The sequence below is a fragment of the Vulpes lagopus genome, chromosome 8 (assembly GCF_018345385.1).
Source record: "Vulpes lagopus strain Blue_001 chromosome 8, ASM1834538v1, whole genome shotgun sequence".
Taxonomy (NCBI): Eukaryota; Metazoa; Chordata; class Mammalia; order Carnivora; family Canidae; genus Vulpes; species Vulpes lagopus.
This window is the reverse complement of record NC_054831.1, coordinates 30,864,804-30,885,938: the sequence shown is the minus strand read 5'-3', so window position 1 is coordinate 30,885,938 and position 21,135 is coordinate 30,864,804. Positions and strand designations below refer to the sequence as shown.

The window sequence follows — 21,135 nt, the reverse complement described above, 5'->3', positions numbered from 1 at the left end:
TTTTTGGTACATGTTTCCATCAATTTATTTTCTGTATTCCTTAAAAACAAAACAAAAAAAATCACAAGTTTAATACTAATGCTTTAAAGTACTGTACACTGAAAGGAAGCCGACTCTCAGGCTGCGAGTTGGTCTATGTTCTCTTTACTTCTGTTTGCCAAATGTTCTTCAATAATTTCTGCAAAGAGATTCCTCTTCAACAGATTATATGCAAGAGGTAAAAGCTGGCCAGCAACTTTATGAAAATACTGAAAAATAAAAGAATGTAACATTAAGCAGAGAACATAGCAGATGCCCTAGTAAGTAGCAAAAAATACACAGAAAAAGCTGTTAACAAAGCACTGTCCAAATCATTTTAGCTACTTTCTCAATTGGTTAGGAAGTGAATTGACACATTCTGTTCAAGAGGCAAACTTGTAGTTTTAAAAGACTTAATGGTACATCTTGAAGAAAATTCTGAAGAAAACTAAGTTAAAATTTTAAGCTTCCTTAATTCCCTTGGATAAGGATCATCATTTTTACTTGCCCCAAACTATATGCCCAAATGCTTTTTTTCTTCTCTAGTGTTATCCCCAGTTAAGATTTTAATCATCATTTTCCTTAGTTGATACTATATGAAGAGGTATGCGGAATTTGAGTTATCAAGTCACATTTATTCCCTTTTATCTTCAAATTTTCTGTCCCCGACCCACCATGTAACCCAGGCTCCATCCCTTGTCACTGCCTTGGTTTTATCAAGTGACATAGACTACTGCTATTTATATATATATATATACTTGAAGAGAATCTGGGAACGCTTCTGTTGATGACATTTAGCACTTACTAGATGCTCAGTACTGTGCTAAGTCTTTTCATATGTTGTTTAGTACTCAGGCCAATTATTTTCAATTAAACTGATTCAGTTTTTGGCAGGCCCAGCATTATTCTGATTGGTCAATGACTTATTCTAGCTGTTAAACATTTTGACTATTTTTCCTAATAGCCATATATAAGGCAGGCAGAAAAATATTGTAACATGGTCTACAGCAGAGTTCTCAAAATAGCCTGCTCTAATTAGCCTGACCTGGTAACAGGTCAGAAATCCAAATTCCTAAGAGTCCCCCAAGAACTCAAACCTTGGGGGGGGGGGGGGGCCAGTGGGGGTAAGTACACCAATCTGTTTGAATAGCCATCCACATGACTGTGATACATGCTGAAGTTAGCAGCTGCTTTAGTCTTGCTGCTCACACTAGTCTACAGGCAGTAGCATTACCAGTACCCAGGAGTACAACAAATGCAGTCTCAAGCCTCACCCCAGATGCACTGAAGCAGTCTGCATTTTAACATTATCTTCAGATCTTTATATAGTTTACAGTTTGGGAATTACTGATTTAGACACTAACTCTGGAACTGTCTGCCTGTGAACCTGAACAAGATGGTTTACCTCTTGTGCCTCGTAGGTGACACCATAGGATAAATGAGAAACTGTGTGTGTGTGTGTGTGTGTGTGCGCGCGTACGCATGTACGCACACATGCAGACATCTCAGTTAAAGGACACAGGTACAATGGTGTTGGAAAAACTGCCCAATCTTACACAGCTACTAAGTGGGGAAGATGTGATTTAAAACCAAACAATGTAGCCCCAGGAACATGTTACAGACTCTACACCTTGAGGCAACCATAGTGAATAAGCACTGATTTAACTGTTAGGTAGGTTTTTCCTATTTAATAAGCAAAGGTCATGATGATTAAAAACAAAAACTATATTTTATTTTATTTTTTAAAAAAAGATTTTATTTATTCATGAGAGAGACACAGAGAGAGGCAGAAGCACAGGCAGAGGGAGAAGCAGGCTCCATGCAAGGAGCTCAATGTGGGACTTGATCCCAGGACTCTTGGATTATGCCCTGAGTCGAAGGCAGACGCTCAACTGCTGAGCCACCCAGATGTCCTGAAAAACTGTATTTTAAATAATTTCACTTAAAGCCTATTTTAAGATATAGTAGCTCCCACCTATTCACAAGGGATAGGCTTCAAAACCCCGAGTGGATGCCTAAAACCATGGACAGTACCCTATTTATGCTGTTTTCCTATACATATGTATGATAAAGTTTAATTTATAAATTAAGCAAAATAAGAGATTAGTGGGAACCTAAGATAGCTTCTATTACAGTATATTGTTGTAAGTGTTCTACATGAATGTAGTGGCTTTCAAAATATTGTACTAACCCTTCATATAACAGTGTGACATGATAAAATGCCTACATAGTATGATGGAGGTGAATGACATAGGCATTGTGATACAACGTTAGGTCACTATATTGCTCTTCTGACAGTATCTCAGAAGGAGGATCATCTGTTTCTGGTCCACAGTTGACCACAGTTAACTGAAACCACAGGAAGTGAAACCATGGATAAGGCGCGGTAGGGGGCTGAAGGAGGTGGGACTACTAGGTAGTATTTATTTTTCATCTAGGAATTCAAACATAAGAACAAATACCCCCCCACCACAACAGAAAGCCAAATGGAGCCCTGTGAAAGTTGTATGTGCATACCCATACACACATCCAACTAAAGGGGCATATATCCTATATATGGATATAGGATAATATCCTATAATTATATTATATCCTATAATCCTATAACACACATCTTATAATACATCTAATAAGAAATTCACTTTAATGTAAACCTGAAGGCAGGCAAATAATCTTGGTTATTTACCTTTGGCAGAATACAAAGTTAATTTCAAGTATTTTCAGACATCTGCTTATCAAAAAGTTCATTTTGGGGAAAAAAAATTAATTGAACACAAAAGCTGAATTTATATCCTACCCCTGCTACTGAGGGCATAAATATTCATATTCTGGTATGCCTGTATGTGGGGTGAAGTAGGGAAGAGAAGGTCTGGTGATGGCTGGGAAGTTGTTTTTGTTCTTTTCTTACTCACGTGTGAGCCGTAACAAAAGAGATCCATTCCTAGCTCAAGCCCCATACCATAGTCACATTCATCATTAGCGAACTGCACAAAAGTCATCATTTCCTGGATGGGAGCAAAAGCTTTTAGTCTGTCCTCATCACTAGGTGCCTCAACGATGGTCTTGCAAATTCTCTTGAGGTTGGCTGTAAGAAACCAAGGATATAAAAAGATGATCTACACCCATCATCAAAGATAAAAAGATTCTAAGTTGGGTTTTTCCTCATCAATTTTTGTAACTATTGCAACAAATGCCACCTTGGGTGGTACTAGAATTTAGAATGGCAACTTATAATTTAAGAAAAATGACTTAACAAAAAAGATTTGTGTATTAGCAAACGGTGACTATTTTACCATAGATATAGTTGCAATCACGATTATACATAAGCTTTTTAAAGGTTTTTAGTAGGCTAGTCCATACATTAACAAACTGTGGCCAAATCTGACCCACCCTCTGTTTTTAACTGAACTCACAGAATGTGTTTCCATTTTAATTGGCTGGAAAAGAACAAAAAATACGGCAACAGAGATCATTTGTAGTCCATCTCTGGGCTAGTCCATTTTAGGAGTTGGATTAAAACAAACAAACCCTCCAAAACAGACCATAAAGTTTTCTCTTTGTTGCCCTGTCCTACCTGTTGTACTAAAAACACACAGAGATAAAGACAATATAAGAAATAAGAGATCATTGCCAAGTTAAATCTTTACCAAAATGTGGTCACAGTAAAGTACAATTTGAGGTAAGAACAAATAGAAAACTTTCAGCATTTATCTAGATTTAAAAAGCCAGTGGCTTAATATTTTTGTTTTGGCTTTTGGTATTTTTTTTTCCCCCACTACTTTCTGGATGCCAGTGTACATCAGATCTCAGGATGCATATAAAGATATTGAACAGTATCTCTAGACTTCTTTTTTGACAAGCTACTTCCATGAGAATAATCCAATAGTAAAAGTACGGCCTGACTGACCCTAAAACTTGAGCTTGCTCTTTATCCCTAAAGTCTAGTGACTATCCCACAAAAGGCATACTTATCTTCTCAATACATACAAAGAAGACCTTCCTCACATGTTCACATAAGAAATACATTACCATCTGTTTCAGGGAGTTCTCTGTACCCAACATCATTTTTATCTACTGGAACAACCAAGCCTGCACCATGAAAGGTCTTTGTCACGACCTAAATTAAAAAAAATATATATATATACATATATATAACTATTGGTAAACAAAATAGACATGGTAGATAGATAAAAACGACAAACTCTCCAAAATATATGCACACACACAAACTTGCAATACTTCTGTCAAAATGTAACATTTAATGACTTTTTATTTAATCTGGAACCCACAAAGTTTAATACTATTTCTTCAAAGTTAGCTAAAAGCCCAAAATCAAAAAAATCAAAAAAATAAAAGCCCAAAATCATCTCTTTGTTTTAAAGTCTTCTCACCTAAATCTCTAGATCTTAAAATCTATTTCACTCACATGACCCCACTCTCTTGCTTCTTTCACTCTTTAATAAAGGACAAATTATTCAAAAGAAGTTCTCAGACAATAGCCCACCATTTGGAGGAAAAAAGTCATATCTTACTCTTTATACAAAAATAATTTGCAGCTGGATACCAGGATTAAATGTAAAAATAAAACCAATGAAACTACTAGAAGACAAATTATTTTTAATAATTTTAGATTGGACAAAGAAAAGACTTATAGACTTGACAAGAAAAAATTTTAAAAATCAAGTAAAAATCAAGAACAAAAGATACTGATAAAAAATACCTGCAATATATATCACAATAAAAACAGGAAAAATGTCTTTAAACTAAAAGAAGTCTTACAAGGAAAAGGCTAACATCCAACTTAAAACCCAAGTAACAAAGGTGAGTTCTAACCCTGACAGAAAAATGTTCAAACTTCAGGCAGTTAACCAAAGAAATACAACTAAATGAAAAATACTTAATGTCCTTTATAATCAAAGAAATGCTAATTAAAATAATGACACATCATTTTATATTTATGCAAATGGAAAAGACTAAAAGGGACTGCTAATACCTAGTAGTGGCAAGGGTATGGGGAGAACAGGCACTCATACATGCTGGTAGGAATGTAAACTAGCTTAACTCATACATGGTAGTTCTGCAAACAAAGAAAACAAAAAACTCCACAAAATGAAATACCAGCAAAGAAAAACAACACACAAAGCCACTCTAAATCACTCTGGACCTGGCAATACTACATCTAATAATTTCTTCTAAGGAAATAAGTGTGCAAAGGAGGGTACAGAAGGCTATATATGGCAGGATTTGTATTTGTGAAAAAAAAAATTTTTTTTAATTAAGATTTATTTATTTACTTATTCATGAAACACGGGGGAGGGGGGCAGGCAGGCAGAGACACAAGCAGAGGGAGCAGCAGCAGGCTCCATGCAGGGAACCTGACGTGGGACTGGATCCTGGGTCTCCAGGATCACGCCCTGGGCTGAAGGCGGCGCTAAACTGCTGAGCCACCCGGGCTGCCCTATTTGTGACAAGTTTTAAGCAACCTAAGCTAAAACATAAGCACAGTGCCCTGTAGCCATTCTAAAATGAAATAATAATTGGAAGCCTAAAAAAGGCAGGTCACAGAACAGTATTGATCATGACAGAAGAAAAAACTAGTGATATAGTTACTGGCCTAGCTTCTCTTCCACTCAGGCTGACACAACAAAACCATGGGCTGTACATAGTTTCGTATTTTTCAGATGTTTAACTGTCCTAATTTTCCATAAAGAGATATTAGCAAAGTGCCAGAATCCTAATTTTATTATGAAAAATAGGATTACAAATTCAGAAAAACCTGTGCAAAGGTGGGGGATTTTGATGATGCCTTAGAATTAAGGCATCAAAATCAGAGGACAGAATGATGGAATGATGTATCCTCATTTTATAGCAACATTAAATCAGTGTTCATTTTTAAAAATGAAATCTAGGTATAAAAAAAAGGTAAAGCGCATATAGGCAATCAGTAAGATGGTGTGGAAAGAAAGCTAAATATCAAAGAAGTGAATGTTGGTCTCAGGGAGGTCACTTACAAGTTTAAACAAGAAACAAAGCCTCTATAAACCTTGATTTACTGATCTATGACACAGGATGACAATTCTTCCTCTGCGATTTGTTGGAGAGGTCACATGAGGTAACTCATGAGGGCTTTGCATTCCAAAGCATGATAAGGTATCATCAGAATACTACATAAGAACAAAGTCACTAACTCACATATACAAGTGGAACTGAATTTTTCAGAACTAGAAAGATATGAATTAAATGAATATCCAACAAAAAAGAACAAACTTTTTAATAGAAAAAGAACAAAAAGCAAAATTATCAACCTGTTGTCTCTGGGAGAATAAAATCATGGTTGTCTTCTTAAGTTATTTTTTTTTCCCTTTATGTTTTTACCAGTTAGTTTTGTGGACAGAAAAAATATATACTAAAAAGAAACCTCATGGGGAAGGGAGCCAGGCCAAACATACGTATGAAATTTAAACTCCAATGTCATCTTATAGTTACGGGGAAGAACTGAGGAAATCTCATCTGAAATAAATTATAATTGATGGTAGAAAAATAAGACTCTGATGAAAGAATTTGCTATCAGTTATTTTGTCCACAGAAGTGTAGTACTTAGTTAAGATAAATTAGGAATACATAATTATGAGGCAAGAAATGCTACCATTCTTTCTACTCATTGGGTGGGAGAGGCTCCTTTTGGAAACTAGGAAGGTAAATGGCAACATAACACCTTGAAGTAATTTTAAAATGCCCCCCCCCCGCCCCCGCAGTGACTTTCAATAACCAAATACACTAACTACTTAGTTACCAGTGCTAGTTTACCCAGGAATAACTAGTACTTAATTTGGCCTAGAACTTTCAGATGAACCAGCCACAGTACATAATGGTGGGAAACTGGGCTGCCCTCATTCCACAGTGACAGATATCCTTCTTTACCAGAGGTAAAATCCTATAGAATTCTTATTTGCCCCAAAGCAGAATTCTTCTATATTGTCTGTTAACTTATTCTGAAATTTTTAGGTGAAAAACCAAAAGGAACCAAGATCCAGAAGTCTTTGCTGTTTACAAAACACTCCATTCATACTAGGTTTTAGAAGAGATGCAACAGGAAATGCTAATAGGATCAACAGGGGAAAAGGAGACAGGACTGCTTATACACACATTTGCTGCAGAAAATGAGCAAATCTTAATGCACACCGTCCTCCAAAAGAGTGAGGCACAACTTCATAAAACTACTCCCCCAAAACACCTGTGCTAAAACAACCATTCTTAGCCATAAAAAAAGAAATTTAAGTAAATACTATGCTTTCACTCAATTTTATGAGATGAGTAACTGTAAAACAAGATTAAAAGAGTAGGAAGTCCTGGCATAAGCTAGCAACCAGAGCAGCACAGTCTCTTCAAGTGACTCAGCCTGCTAACCACCTCTGAGAGCCACCCAAGCCCTGCTTTGGTGCATCCTTCTAGCAATCCCAGTACTGGGCAGTCCTGGAGGGAGCCCTTGAGGGGTCACATCTAGCTTTTCTTAGGATGGAACAGAAGAGAGGGATAAAGTGTAGGAGGGAAGGACTATTAAATAGCAAAACAGTCTGAGACTAACAGATTTAAACCATACTTTCTTATCTCTCTGTTTCATCTTCATGGTTCTCTGTTCCAGTGAGTACCCCAGTTCTCTGGCTGCTTCTGTGAGTTTTTCATCTATGTTTTTCAAGAGACTAATTTTCTTTTTATCTGTTACTTCCTTAAGTTTTTTCATCAGAAATAATCTGAAAAAGAAGTAAAAGCCCTCATTATTATGCAGGCCACTATACTAAGTACACAGATCTCGGGAAGTTAAGGGAATGTGTTATAGACATCAAATTCCATGCAAGAAAAAGACTGCAGAATAATTATCAACAGCTCTCTCAAAATCCCAAATAGGTTTCTTCAAACAAGAGAAAAGCAATATAATAAAATATAAAAGATGTTTAAAAAGCTGACATTCGAATAAATTTTAAGCCGTATCACTTGACATTCACATATCGCATACTGCTTTGGGGAAGTGTAGCATAACAGAGGAAAATAGTATGTACATACCAAAAAGAATTTTTAAAAAAGAACCAGAGGATACTTACAATACTTAAGATCAGATTTTTTTTTTCAAATGTTACCTAACAGGTTTGTTGTAAGACAAATTTATAAACTAAAAAGAAATCAAAGCTAATTTATAAGCTTAAACAAAAGCACAATCTAATTTTTTTTTTCTTTTTTTTGAGAGAGAGAGAGAGCACACAGGGAGCAGAGGAAGACGGAATCCCAAGCAGGCTCCATGCCCAGCACAGAGCCTGATGTGGGGCTCATCTCACAACCCTGAGATCATGACCCAAGCTGAAAACGAGAGTTGGATGCTGAACCACCTGAAGCCACCCAGGCACCCCCAAAATTAAACATGTGAACAGTAGAATACGTTAATGCCACTTATAGAAATAACTTCATGTTTTATCATAACCAAGTTAAGACTTTGCCAGCAAAAAAAAAAAAAAAAAAAAAAAAAAGACTCTGCCAGCAGAGAAGGTCAAGTGTAAGACAGAGAGCTTGCAACAGCATTCAGTTGGGACACACAACTTAATCCCATTCCTCTCTAGCCACCTCCAGACTCTGAGGAAACTTGCTTCTCTTCACTATTAATATTTGACAGTTTGCTACAGGCTTGGCACTGTAAAAGAGCTTAGAATAGAGTGGGTGCTATTCTTATCCCTATTTTACAAATAGGGAAACTGAAGACACATAGCATAATCAAATTACCCAAAACCATAGAATTAGTATAAGTAGATTAAAGTGCACAGAAGCCAAAGACCACCAAAATCGTTGTCTTCAGATCACAGTACATATATTACACTTAATATTACCTTCAATCTTAACCAGCTGGATTTCAAGAGAATGTATTTACATTAACCATAAAAAGCAGATTGATCGTATCAAGCCTACATAAATCAATCTTTCTAAAGTCTTCCTCACCCTGTCTGGCATATAGGGATACAGAGCTTCAAGTACTCTGTGCCATTTGTTTTCATACTTCCATTCATATTCTATACCCTTGCCCTGAACACCCTTCTTCCCAGTCTTTGTAGTAAGTTCTTATACATTCGTCTAGGTAAAATATCCTGTCTATGAAGGCTTCCACCACTAAAGGTACTTAGTAGCTGTCTGCCCATACTTTTTTTTTTTTTAAAGATTTATTCATGAGAGATACCCAAAATATATAAAGAACTGATACAACACCCCAAACACAAATAAATAATCCAATTAAAACACAGTATCTCTTTTCTCAAAAGACAGAGATGGCCGACAGACACATGAAAAGATGCTCAACATCACTCAAGGAAATGCAAATCCAAACTACAATGAGGGGCTGCTGGCTGGCTCAGTCAGAAGGGCATGTGACTCGATTGTGGGGTTTTGAGTTTGAGTCCCACGCTGGGTGTAGAGATTTACTTACATACATACACGTATACATACATAAATACTACAATGAGAGACTATTTCACAACACTCAAAATGGCTAAAATCAGTAATACAAGAAGCAACAAGTATTAGGATGTGGATAAACAGAAAACCTCATGCACTGTTGGTGGGAATGAAAACTGGTACAACCATGGTGGAAAAAAGTATGTAGGATCTTTAAAAAATTAAAAATAGACCCACTATCTGATCCAATAATCACACTATTGGGTATTTACCCAAAGAACACTAATTCAAAGGGATATATGCACCCCTATGTTGATTGCAGTATTAATTACAATAGTCAAATTATGGAAGCAGTTCAGGTGTTCATCGACAGAAGAATGGATAAAGAAGATGTGGTACAGGATACCATGGAATGTTATTTGGCTCTCAAAAACAAATGAAATCCTTGCAACAACATGGATGGATCTAGAGAGTATACTGCTTAGTGAAATAAACCACTCAGAGAAAGACAAATACCATGATTTCATTCATATTCAGAATTTAAGAAGCAAATGAAAAGGGGGAAAAAAGGACAAACCAAAAAAATCCAGATCCTTAATTATAGAGAATAAATGGATGGTCACTAGAAGGGAGGTGGTGGGGATTAAGAGCACATTTTTTTTTTTTTTTTTTAAGATTTTATTCAGTCATGAGAGAGAGAGAGAGAGAGAGAGAAGGAGGGAGGGAGGGAGGGAGGGGCAGAGACACAGGCAGAAGGAGAAGCAGGTTCCATGCAGGGAGCCCAATGTGGGACTCGATCCTGGGTCACCAGAATCAGGCCCTGGGTTGAAGGCGGCGCTAAACCGTTGAGCCACCTGGTCTGCCCCAAGAACACACTTATCTTGATGAGCACTGAGTAATATATGGAACTGCTGAATGACCTGTACACTTGAAACTAATATAACACTATGTGTTAACTATAAAGGAATTAAAATAAAATAAAATAAAATAAAATAAAATATTCTCTCCATTATATCACAATGTGAAAAAAATCATATTCATCAGTGTTACCATCAATCTCACTTAAAAAATTTGGTCCAAAGATAAATATTTTATATTTTATAGACAATAGGAAAATGGAATCATCCCACACTACTCTTATTTGATCTCTTCACATAATGTATTAAACATCTTTCCAAATAGATATATCAATAACCTGGCATTAAAGTGTACTGACATTCTATATTAATTTACCTAATTTTCTCTATTGCTGGATGTTTTCTCCAATTTTTTGTTTTAAAATAATTTCTAATATATACACATATTTGTGTACCTGTCCAAAATTTCTTTAGAAAAATAGCTAGGAGTGCCTGGGTGTCTCAGTGGTTAAGCCACTAACTCCTGATTTTAGCTTAGGTCATGAACTCGGGGTCCTGGGATCAAGCCTCATGTTATGCTACATTCTCAGCATGGAGTCTGCATGTCCCTCTCCCTCTGTTCCTCCCCTTTGCGATTCTCAAATAAGTAAATAGAATCTTAAAAAAAAAAAAAAAGATAAACAGCTAGAAATGAAATTGCTGATTTAAGAGTATAACGGTTTATGTAGTTCAATACCTGGCCACGTTAATTATTTGTCAAGAAATCTGTGAAAAATATTTATTTTTTTATTTTTTAAAAATATTTTTATTTATTTATTCATGAGAGAGACCGAGAGAGAGAGAGAGAGAGAGACAGAGACAGAGAGACAAAGAGACAGAGACAGACAGAAAGGCAGAGAGAAAAGCAGGCTCCATGCAGGGAGCCTGATGTGGGACTTGATCCTGGGACTCCAGGATCACGCTCTGGGCCAAAGGCAGGAGCTAAACCACTGAGCCACCCACAGATCCCTGTGAAAAATATTTAAATAACCTATTCCAACTGCTCTCTATAAAGGCTTTACCAATTAACAGTTCTATCAGTAAGATTTCTTACATCCTAACCATCACTGAGTATTACCATTATTTAATCTACTAATTTTTGCTGGCTGAATTTGCATTTCTTTCGCTATTATTTTTAAAGATTTTATTTACTTATTTGATTTTTTTTTTTATAATTTTTTTTTAATTTTTTATTTATTTATGATAGTCACAGAGAGAGAGAGAGAGAGGCAGAGACACAGGCGGAGGGAGAAGCAAGCTCCATGCACCGGGAGCCTGATGTGGGATTCGATCCCGGGTCTCCAGGATCGCGCCCTGGGCCAAAGGCAGGCGCCAAACCGCTGCGCCACCCAGGGATCCCTATTTACTTATTTGAGAGAGAACACTGGGGGGAGGGGTTGGGGGAGACAGAAAAGCAGACTCCCCGCTGAGCAGGGAGCCTGATCCAAGGGTCAATCCCAGGACCCTGAGATCCTGACCTGAGCATAACTGATACTTAACTGAGCCACCCTGGCGTCCCTTTCTTTAGCTATCGTTAAATCTTGCACAAAGAAACTAGTTTCTCTGGGCATAAAAATAACTTGTTTATTACAAATGGTCCTCCTTATAAAGACCTTCCTCAGGTTGATATAGAAATAAACTGGGCAGCCTGGGTGGCTCAGCAGTTTAGCGCCGCCTTCAGCCCAGGGCCTGATCCTGAAGACCCGGGATCGAGTCCTGTGTCGGGCTCCATGCATGGAGCCTGCTTCTCCCTCTGCCTGTGTCTCTGCCTCTCTCTTGCTCACTCTCTCTCTCTCATGAATAAATAAATACAATCTTAAAAAAAAAAAAAAACTGAGTGTGCTGATTAAGTAAAAGAAAGAAATAAAATTAGGTACTCAAATACTTTCTGGTTTTCACCTAAATTATAAATTTATTACCAATGTTTTTGTGTGTGTGTTCTCCCAGAAGTTTTAAATTTTTTTCTTTTAATTATCAGAACAGTCTTGGACTATCTTAGACAACCATTGTATCTTTCTTTTTTAAAGAGATTTTTAGTAAGACTAATAAGACTAATGAAAAATTAGGCATTTTTGCATGCCCAAAGTATTTGTGGAAAAAATAAATGATTTATGGAGTATCTATTACAGAGCAAGTATTGTGCACAAGGAAAAGCATCTCTGCTCTCATGGAACTTATGTTAATGCAAGAGAGAGACAATAAACAAGTAAACAACTACAGTTTCTAATAAAGATACCACCAATTAAATGGAATAAATCTCAACAGCTTAAAAGTATATAGATTATAAATAACAAACATTTTATAAAAAACTCAGAGGTATCAGAAGACCAGAGTTTTGGACATCTACCACATAGTTGCTCTTTTAGATACATCAGTACGTATGCAGCAGTCTAGAAGGGGCACTGGTTGATGTGGTGTAAATTATTTACTGTAAATTTACACTATTAAGCCGCACAGAATATCTGGTTTTGTTCTGTTTTTTTTTTTTAGATTTTATTTATTTATTCATGAGACACCAAGAGAAAGGCAGAGACATAGGCAGTGGAAGAAGGTGGCTCCCTGTGGGGAGCCTGATGCAGGACTTGATCCCAGGACCCCGGAATCACAACCTGAGCCAAAGGCAGATGCTCAACCACTGAGCCGCCCAGGCGTCCCAAAATACATCTTTAAAAAATAAGGTTATTAAAAGAGGTCACAGAAAACATGATCTACTTATGTATAAGGTGACAAAGAGTGCTTTCTTCATTTTATTAGAATGTGAACTGCATAGCTGCTGCCAGATGGCTTCAGGTCACAGTCTGTGGCTGGTATAGTGTGGACGGGCTCACTCAACTCCATTCCAAGCACCTTTTACATAAGAGCTTGCTACATTTCCCACACTACTCCTCAGCTCAGGCTCTATGTGGGGCCTAGCTTCAGATACAATCCCTTGAAAACCAAAAGGCAGAAGAGATACTAGGTGGACACTGTGTATCTGTTTCTACTAGTGAGTACAGTTAGGGGCACCTGATGGTTCTATAGCACTGCAGCGCAGATTTCAGTGCCTGGTCCTTAAATTCCATCACAGTTGAGGCAGAGGCAGGGCATCCCTTTTACTACCACAGGTTAAATCAAAGACAATGAGATCCCAAAGCCACTCATGTCAGAAGATCTTGATTCCCCATAGTGGCAGAGTGAGCCAGTTCTGCCACACAACTGGCATTCCTGGAGGCTTGGTCTGCTCCATTGGCCCTTCCAAGAATTTTATGAGCACCTGACTTTTTTTTTTTTTAAATTCTAGTATAGTTAACCTATAGTGTTATATTAGTTTCAGATGTACAATATAGTGATTCAACAATTTATGAGCATCTGCTTTTACCGCATTAAATCTTTGTTAGAACTGTACCCAATGGGTTCTTATAATAAACTCTTTTTTTTTTTTTTTTTATTTTTTTTTTATAATAAACTCTTAATGATGGTTTTTAAAATGTATAAAAAATCTTTTGATTTTGCTATGTGACTAATGAAATCAAGTCAAGATTAATATTTTCCTTAAAGTAATTAGTTACATAAGAGTATTTTTTTTTGTTGTTGTTTTGGTTTTGGTTTTGGTAAAAAGTAGAACAGTAATGTGGATAAGAGTATCTGCAAAAATCCTGGAAATGATTTTTAGAAATCTAAAGTTTTGGAGTTACCTCAAAGGTGGACTGATATAATAGTACAAAAATTGTAACCAAATATTATAGATGAGAGATTAAAATATTTTCTTACTTGACTGCAGCAAACACATTATCTCCATTTTGAATAATTATGCAGTTTTTCTTTGCTTCATTTGTACCAACATATACAGGAAGTTCATCAGGAGAATCCCTGTTCAAGCAAAAGATATTAAAAATTTAGCTTAATTTAAAGGGAAAAAGCAAAAAAAACAAAAAAAAAACAAAAAAAAAACAAAAAAAAACAAAAAAAAACAAAAAAGGGAAAAAGCATAATTTAAAAGGAAAGGAAAAAAAACAGTGAGGTTCAACCTAAATAATCCACTCATCTTAGGGTAGGTCAGAATGGCAATATCAAGAACATCAGATACTATGTATCCATCAATCAAAAGAAAATATGTCCTTCATCTTGGATGAGTCCAGTTAATGCCTATTTATACTCATTAGAAGGCTTGGTAGCTGCATTTTAGAGAAGAAAAGATCCTTTACCTGAAATATCCCATGTGGAATTGAGTTTTATTATCTCCAATAATAATGGTCTGGAACTCCGGAGGATCATAGTAAAATCTCCAGTGAAGGTTAAAATTCAGGCTTGCTGATTTTTTCATTTTATGTTTTCCGGCAAGGATATCATAAGGACCCACTAACTGAAGTCCAAGGCTTGTGTAAAGTGAATCTATAAGTTAAGTAAGTTTATTTAGACAATAACTTTCTGAAGGCGGATAGGAAATAAGGTCTTTTATTTGTAAACGATTTCTAAGCAACTTTCCTAAAAAAAAAAAAAAAAAAAAAAGAGCTTCCAAAGTAAAAGAGCTTCAGTTATATTTGAAGACATCAGTCATACTCAATGAAAAATCAGAGCAATGAAAATGTGGCACTTATATTTAAGATTTTCTCCTAAATTTACCACTGATTACATTTCAAACATACTGCTGTTTCTTATTTTGTATTCTCATGGGCAGTATTAGAGCTTTGAACACTTACCTTGTCTCATTACTATGTTGTTGTTAGCCTCAAGTATTTGTAGCACACCCATATTAAGGGAGAGACAAGACAGTAAGTGAATATACATTAAGGAGGGTAAACAGTTTACTTAATAAAAAATGTGCCTAATGAAAACATTTCCTTTCCCCTCCCCCTACCTCAGCTAACTATCACTCTCAATCCCCTTGCCTCTGGACAACCCTAATCCTAGATGATTCCATCTTCTTTCTCCTTCCACAGATCACAAAGGGAGATTAGATTGGTTAAATAAAACCAGTCATGGAATGTAAACTTCAAACGTACGTGTTCAAAATACGCTTTTACAACATCAGATGGGTTCTTGTTGCTTCTTTTAAGAGAGAATAAGCACTCCAGGCAGGACCTGGATAGTATGAAGGTGGGAATGGAGAGAGGAATAAAATTCTTCCAAGAGGTAACAACATGAATAAAGGCCTAGAAACCGTTTATTTAGAAGGGGTAAGTGCTTAGGATAGCATACACTAATTTTTAAAGCAAACAAAAAAAAACTAGAGTCACCCATCTCATTAGCCAGAGATACCAAGGTTAATAGTCTGGTACACAATAACAATGTTTTCTTCCTGTCTATATTTTAAAGGAAATCATGCTGTAATTTTTTTTTGTTTTCCGCTCTGTCTTCAAATTTACTGAATATTTTTCCATGCTATTAAGTATTTTTTCATAATTTTTAATAGCTGTATGATATGATATTCTATTGATAGACATTTATTGCTTTAATTCTTTTACTCTTCTAAACAATGCTTCAGTGAATGTCTTTACTAATACATGGTTTTTCTGTTTGTTTTTAAGTAGTCTCCACACCCAGTGTGGGGGGCGAATGTGGAGCTTGAGTTCACAACCCTGAGATCAAGACCTGAACTAAAATCAAGAGTTGGATGCTTAACCAACTGAGACACCCAGGGGCCCCTTTGCTAATATGTTTGTGCAGTCATAAATATTTTTAGACAAATTGCCGCATAGTTTAAGTGTTTTGCTATATGCCAAAATTCAATTATCTACTAATCCACATTTCCATCAATAGTGTATGGGAGTATTTCTCTCCCACTTGTGAAAACATGTGAAAAGCAACTCTGTCACAACTATTACCAGTTCTTTGTGCATCCTTCCAGAGATAATACAAACACACAGAAAGGACATAGGAATATGTGTGTCCTTGACTTTTTTCAAAACTACAAATGGTAGCATACTCTATACACATTTTTCACTTGAAATATTATCTAAAATCTACCTTGTTCTTTTAAAACCATGAGTATCCATTGATAGATGTGTTACTGATGGGCTTTAAGCCATCTCCCATTTTTGTTTCAATAAATATCACTGAACATAATTTTTGGTTTACCTCATCCCTGAGTTCCTAGAAGTAGAACTGCTCATTTATACTAAAACTCCTGCAACCTATCAAAGTACTTGTTTTCTCTCAAACCCTCATCAAAGCATGTTGCGAAATTATTTACCTTTGCAAGTATAACAGGTGATAGTCACATATTATTATAGCATTATTTTATATTTCTCTTAGAAACATCTTTGAAAAAGTTCCTTTTCTGTGAACTGCTTAGATCCTCGGTCCGGTTTCCTACTGTCTTTTCCACTGGTAGAAGCAGGAGAATGATTCTGGAGCAACTCACCAGCTGGCTTTTCAGGATCAAGCTCTTCACAGAACTTCCAGAAGTGATAGAAATCTTCAGGCAGAGAAAGCTTATAATGATTTTCTACTTCTTTTCGAAGGTCACTGGAGACATCAGCTTCACAGGGTTTACTCTTCTTCACATCAACTGTTTTTTCACACTGAAAATCAACATACAAAACTTTGTTTCCCCAAAAGTAACAATATTGCTCATTTTTGTTCACTCAGCTCTGATACATGTTTTCTTTAAAACTACAAATGGTATTTCAGAATAAAATCCAGGGATTCTTTTGGGCAAAGAGAAAACAGTGTGTATAATACATAGCAGTCAAGAGGGATGCACACAGCAAGTCCTTAAATATATTTCTCTAAGATTATGGAAACAAAATAAAAAAACAAGTAGAAAAGGTAAAGATCAGGAAGAACAAGCAATAGGCAGGTTTTGCTTTGAGTAAACAGGTCATTATGCCTTTTGTTTAAATAGACTCAGTGATCACACCAGAAATCAATTGTCAGAAATAACTAGATAAAAGGGGATTTGTCCGTTAAAACAGTTATTTCAGAAAAGGCATTTTAATGCCAGCATTAGGCTTAAAACTCAGTCTCTAATATCTCTGCAGTATGTTCATTGTGTAAGTGTGCTAGGTTTTTTTTTTTTTTTAAAGATTTTATTTATTCATGATAGTCACACAGAGAGAGGCAGAGAGGCAGAGACACAGGTAGAGGGAGAAGCAGGCTCCATGCAGGGAGCCCGACGTGGGATTCGATCCCGGGTCTCCAGGATCGCGCCCCGGGCCAAAGGCAGGCGCCAAACCGCTGCGCCACCCAGGGATCCCAGTGTGCTAGGTTTTATGTGTATTTGATAAATTTCTATAAAGAAAATGCTCAGTTGGAGGTTAGGTATCTTTTGTAAGTAGCAATCAGTTTTTCTCTTTCTAGGAGCCTAACTCCTTTCTTTTTAGATTAAGTTCCTTCCTTTTTATTTTCCTCTCCACCTGTATTAGGGCTTCTCAACCAGCAGTGACTTTGCCTCCCAAGGGACACACTTCATCATGTCAGAACTTTTTAGCTGTCATAAATTTAGAAGAGGATGCTGCTAAGCACTATACAATGCACAGGGATAGCTCCCTTAGAACACTTATCAGGTATAAAATGTCCTTAGTGTGAGGTTGAGAAACCTAGATATTTCTCATAGTCATATTCTTCCATTTTCCCAGCAGGCTCAGGTTTGATATTACTTTATGCATTAAGGTATACAAAATGTATTTATGAATTAGATTATATGTAAGAATGTTGATAGCTGTTTCTAAGAACAGAAAACAGAACAAATGAAAAGGCCTACTAGTAAGAGGATACAAAATTACAGGATTTCAAACAATGGAATATTCTGCTCAGGGAAAAGGAAAATAGAGCCACACACAATATAGACCAGTCTTAATAATATGTTGAATGAAGGAAAAAAAAAGTCCTCAAAGTTTACATGCAGCACGACAGCCTTAGGTTTAAAAACAACAAATAGGGCAGCCAGGGTGGCTCAGCGGTTTAGCGCCGCCTTCAGCCCAGGGTGTGATCCTGGAGACCCTGGATCGAGTCCCACGTCAGGCTCCCTGCATGGATCCTGCTTCTCCCTCTGCCTGTATTTCTGCCTCTATGTGTCTCTCATGAATAAATAAATAAAATCTTTAAAAGAAATAAAAACGAACAAATAAATATTGTCTGTGATAAAGTTATAAAAAGGTGGCAGGCGAAAACAAAATTGAGGATGGTAGCTACATAAATGGAGTGTCAGAAAGGCTGAAAAGATAACCGAGGAATGAATACACGCAGAGCTATCGTTAAGTGTTTCAGTTCTTGGGTAGGGCAATGGCTAACAGGTGTTTTTTTATACTATTAAATAAGGTAAAAGAGGACCATGCATTGACCAATAACAGTTTATTATACCAAGGATTATAATGTGTCTGAGATCATAAAAAATAATTGAACAAAAAGGCTGTTGAAATATGGACCCAAAAATGGATACTGATAATAGTAAAAACAATACATAAATAATATTAAATACTTATTATGCACTTACCATGTGCCAGATCACTGTTCTAAGCACTTTCTATGAATTAACTCATTCGATTCTCACAACTACCTTCCAAGCTAGATACTATTCTTCACATTTTACAGATGAGAAAACTGAAGTTAACTTCCCTTGGGTCCTTAATTAGAAAGTGGAGGCACAGTTATACCCAGGTGGGCTGGCTCCAGAGCACAGATTCATCCACATTATGCTGCTTCTCCATTTACATGCAGAACAGTGGGAACATACCAAGTGCTGACCTATCCTCCCTTTTGTTTTTATAATGGTCTTTGGTTAGACTTTCAAAGACTGGTTCAAACTTAAATGCTAAAAAGAAAAACCTTAATCTACTTTGCCGAAAGGCAGTTTTGCCTAATGGTTAGGTTGCCTGGGTTGACTCTTGGCGCTTCTGCTTTCCAGCTGTCACCTTGGGGAAGTTCCTTAACCTGTGCTTTATTTTCTCATCTACAAATAGGGCATATGATAGGTGTTATCACAGGGTTGTTAGAAGTAAACTGTTTCTAAAAATACACCGACGAGTCGTACCACATAATAATATAAATGCCAGCTCTTACTGTTAGCTGCGGTCTCCACAGACTCCTTTTGATATTTTATTTCTATCACTCAAAGCAGTTTATAGCACCTTCTACAGGAAATAAATATTTTTTTTAGCTTTGTCTTACCTCACACATTATTTCAGCATCCTCAAATCCCCAAAAACTAGAATTTAGGGCAGCTGTCCCCTTCATAGGCTACACTCATCCTTGACTCTTCACCTAGAAAGCATGAGCCATAAGTGATGCCCAGAACAGGGCCCTCCAATAGTTAACCTAACGCTGCCTTGCTCTATCCCGCTTATAATACAGATGAAGTGATTTTTCTGAAAACTGTCCTTATCACAGCGATACTTCTTTCCTGCCTGACTCGCCTAATTGCTACAGAACTTCTGAAATCGTGCAAAAGTCTGAGAACACGCACATACTCGATGCGCAACCCCTCCCATTTCCCATCTCCGAGTCCATCCAGGCCGAGCTCCGCGGGACCCAAACATCCTCTACATTTATTTACTTTTATCCCCTGTTTCACTTTTCTGCCTCCAAGAGCAGCGTCCACGTTGAACTGCCCTAAGAGATTTCCTGAGCCACCCCCTGGGCCTCAGACCCTCCTTCAGGGTTTCCGCAGCACCTGACACAACAGATTACAATGCCAACAAAGTATTCACAGTAAGGTAGAGATTCGCGGTGCGCAGCTTCCGCAGGTGGGCCGACGCGGCCGTGCCTGCACGACGCCTCTGGACACCGCGGCGCCCGGCAGTGCCGGCGTATCATCGGTTTCCAGTCACTCTGTTGCTGGTTGAACGAATGGACCACTGGTTGTCTTAATCAGCTTCCCAGGGAACCGCACCGGGAGGAGGGCGGAAAATGCAAGGGCGCTCCCTGCTCCAAACCCCAGCAGAGCGGGAAAGCGCGGCCCCGGAGCAGACGCCGTTCCCGGGAATACAGCAGCCGCTCAGTGATTGCCGGATAAATGCAAGGTGCTGCCCCTTGGTGCCCTCTCACCCAAAGCGCCCTGCGGATCCCACACACCCTCCACGGCAGTACCTGCTGCCCCTCCCCGCCGGGCTTGCGTTTCCCGCCGCCGCCAGCCATTCTGCAGCGGCGGCGCCCGCGGAATCCCGCGGGATCCCGCGTCCCGCCGACTGCTTCCGGGCGCCGCCGACTACTGCCGGGTCAAGAGACACCAATCCGGATCCTCGCGCCGCCGGAGCCGCACCAATGAAAGGGAAAGGCTCCGCCCCACAAGGCCCGAGGAGGCGGCCGAGGCTCCGACCACCCGAGCGCGGCCGGAGGGCGCTGCAGCTGCGGGAGCTTCTCCGCGCAGGCTCCTCCCCGCGCACGCCCTTCCCGCTCCCGCCGGGGACGCCCCCGAGAGCCGAGGGCCGACGTCGGGTCCGCGAAGGTGGCCCTGCCTTCCTCCTCAGGTGCTGACCAGCGGCAGGGCTGGATGTCCCGCCCTGCCCTTACCCAAACCGTCGTTCTTCCTTCATTTTTATTTAAGAGATTAAATCGCTGTCTTCCTCTCTTCATCTCTCCCTCCTCCACGATACTATTATTACCTAACGCGAATTCATCGTTAATTACCTCTCGGAAGCAAATCGGTTTCCCTCACGGTTTCTCTGTAAACCGTGTTACAGTCCGGATCGTGCTTGCTAGCCCGTGCCATATGCGAAGTGTAGTCGCAGAACCATCAACGTCAGCATTCTGGGGAGAGTGTTAGATATGCGGAACCTCAGGCCCCCCGCGGGCTCACAGAATCAGAACCCGCGTCCTGGCGGGACCCCCCTGGATGCCTATGCCCAGCAGGGTTCCAGCAGCGGCACCG

General features: G+C 38.3%; 1 protein-coding gene across 1 annotated transcript; it reads right to left on the bottom strand.

Annotated features, from left to right (window-relative positions):
- On the bottom strand, nt 1-20,506 carry LOC121497058 (histone PARylation factor 1). Its single transcript, XM_041766104.1, has 8 exons — nt 20,355-20,506; nt 16,690-16,849; nt 14,531-14,717; nt 14,097-14,195; nt 7,619-7,769; nt 4,048-4,135; nt 2,931-3,103; nt 1-248 (listed from the first exon to the last, which is right to left on the bottom strand). Exons 1-8 carry the CDS (start codon nt 20,400-20,402, stop codon nt 117-119), a joined length of 1,038 nt encoding a protein of 345 aa, XP_041622038.1. The 5' UTR covers nt 20,403-20,506; the 3' UTR covers nt 1-116.
- Nucleotides 20,507-21,135: the final 629 nt, after the last annotated feature.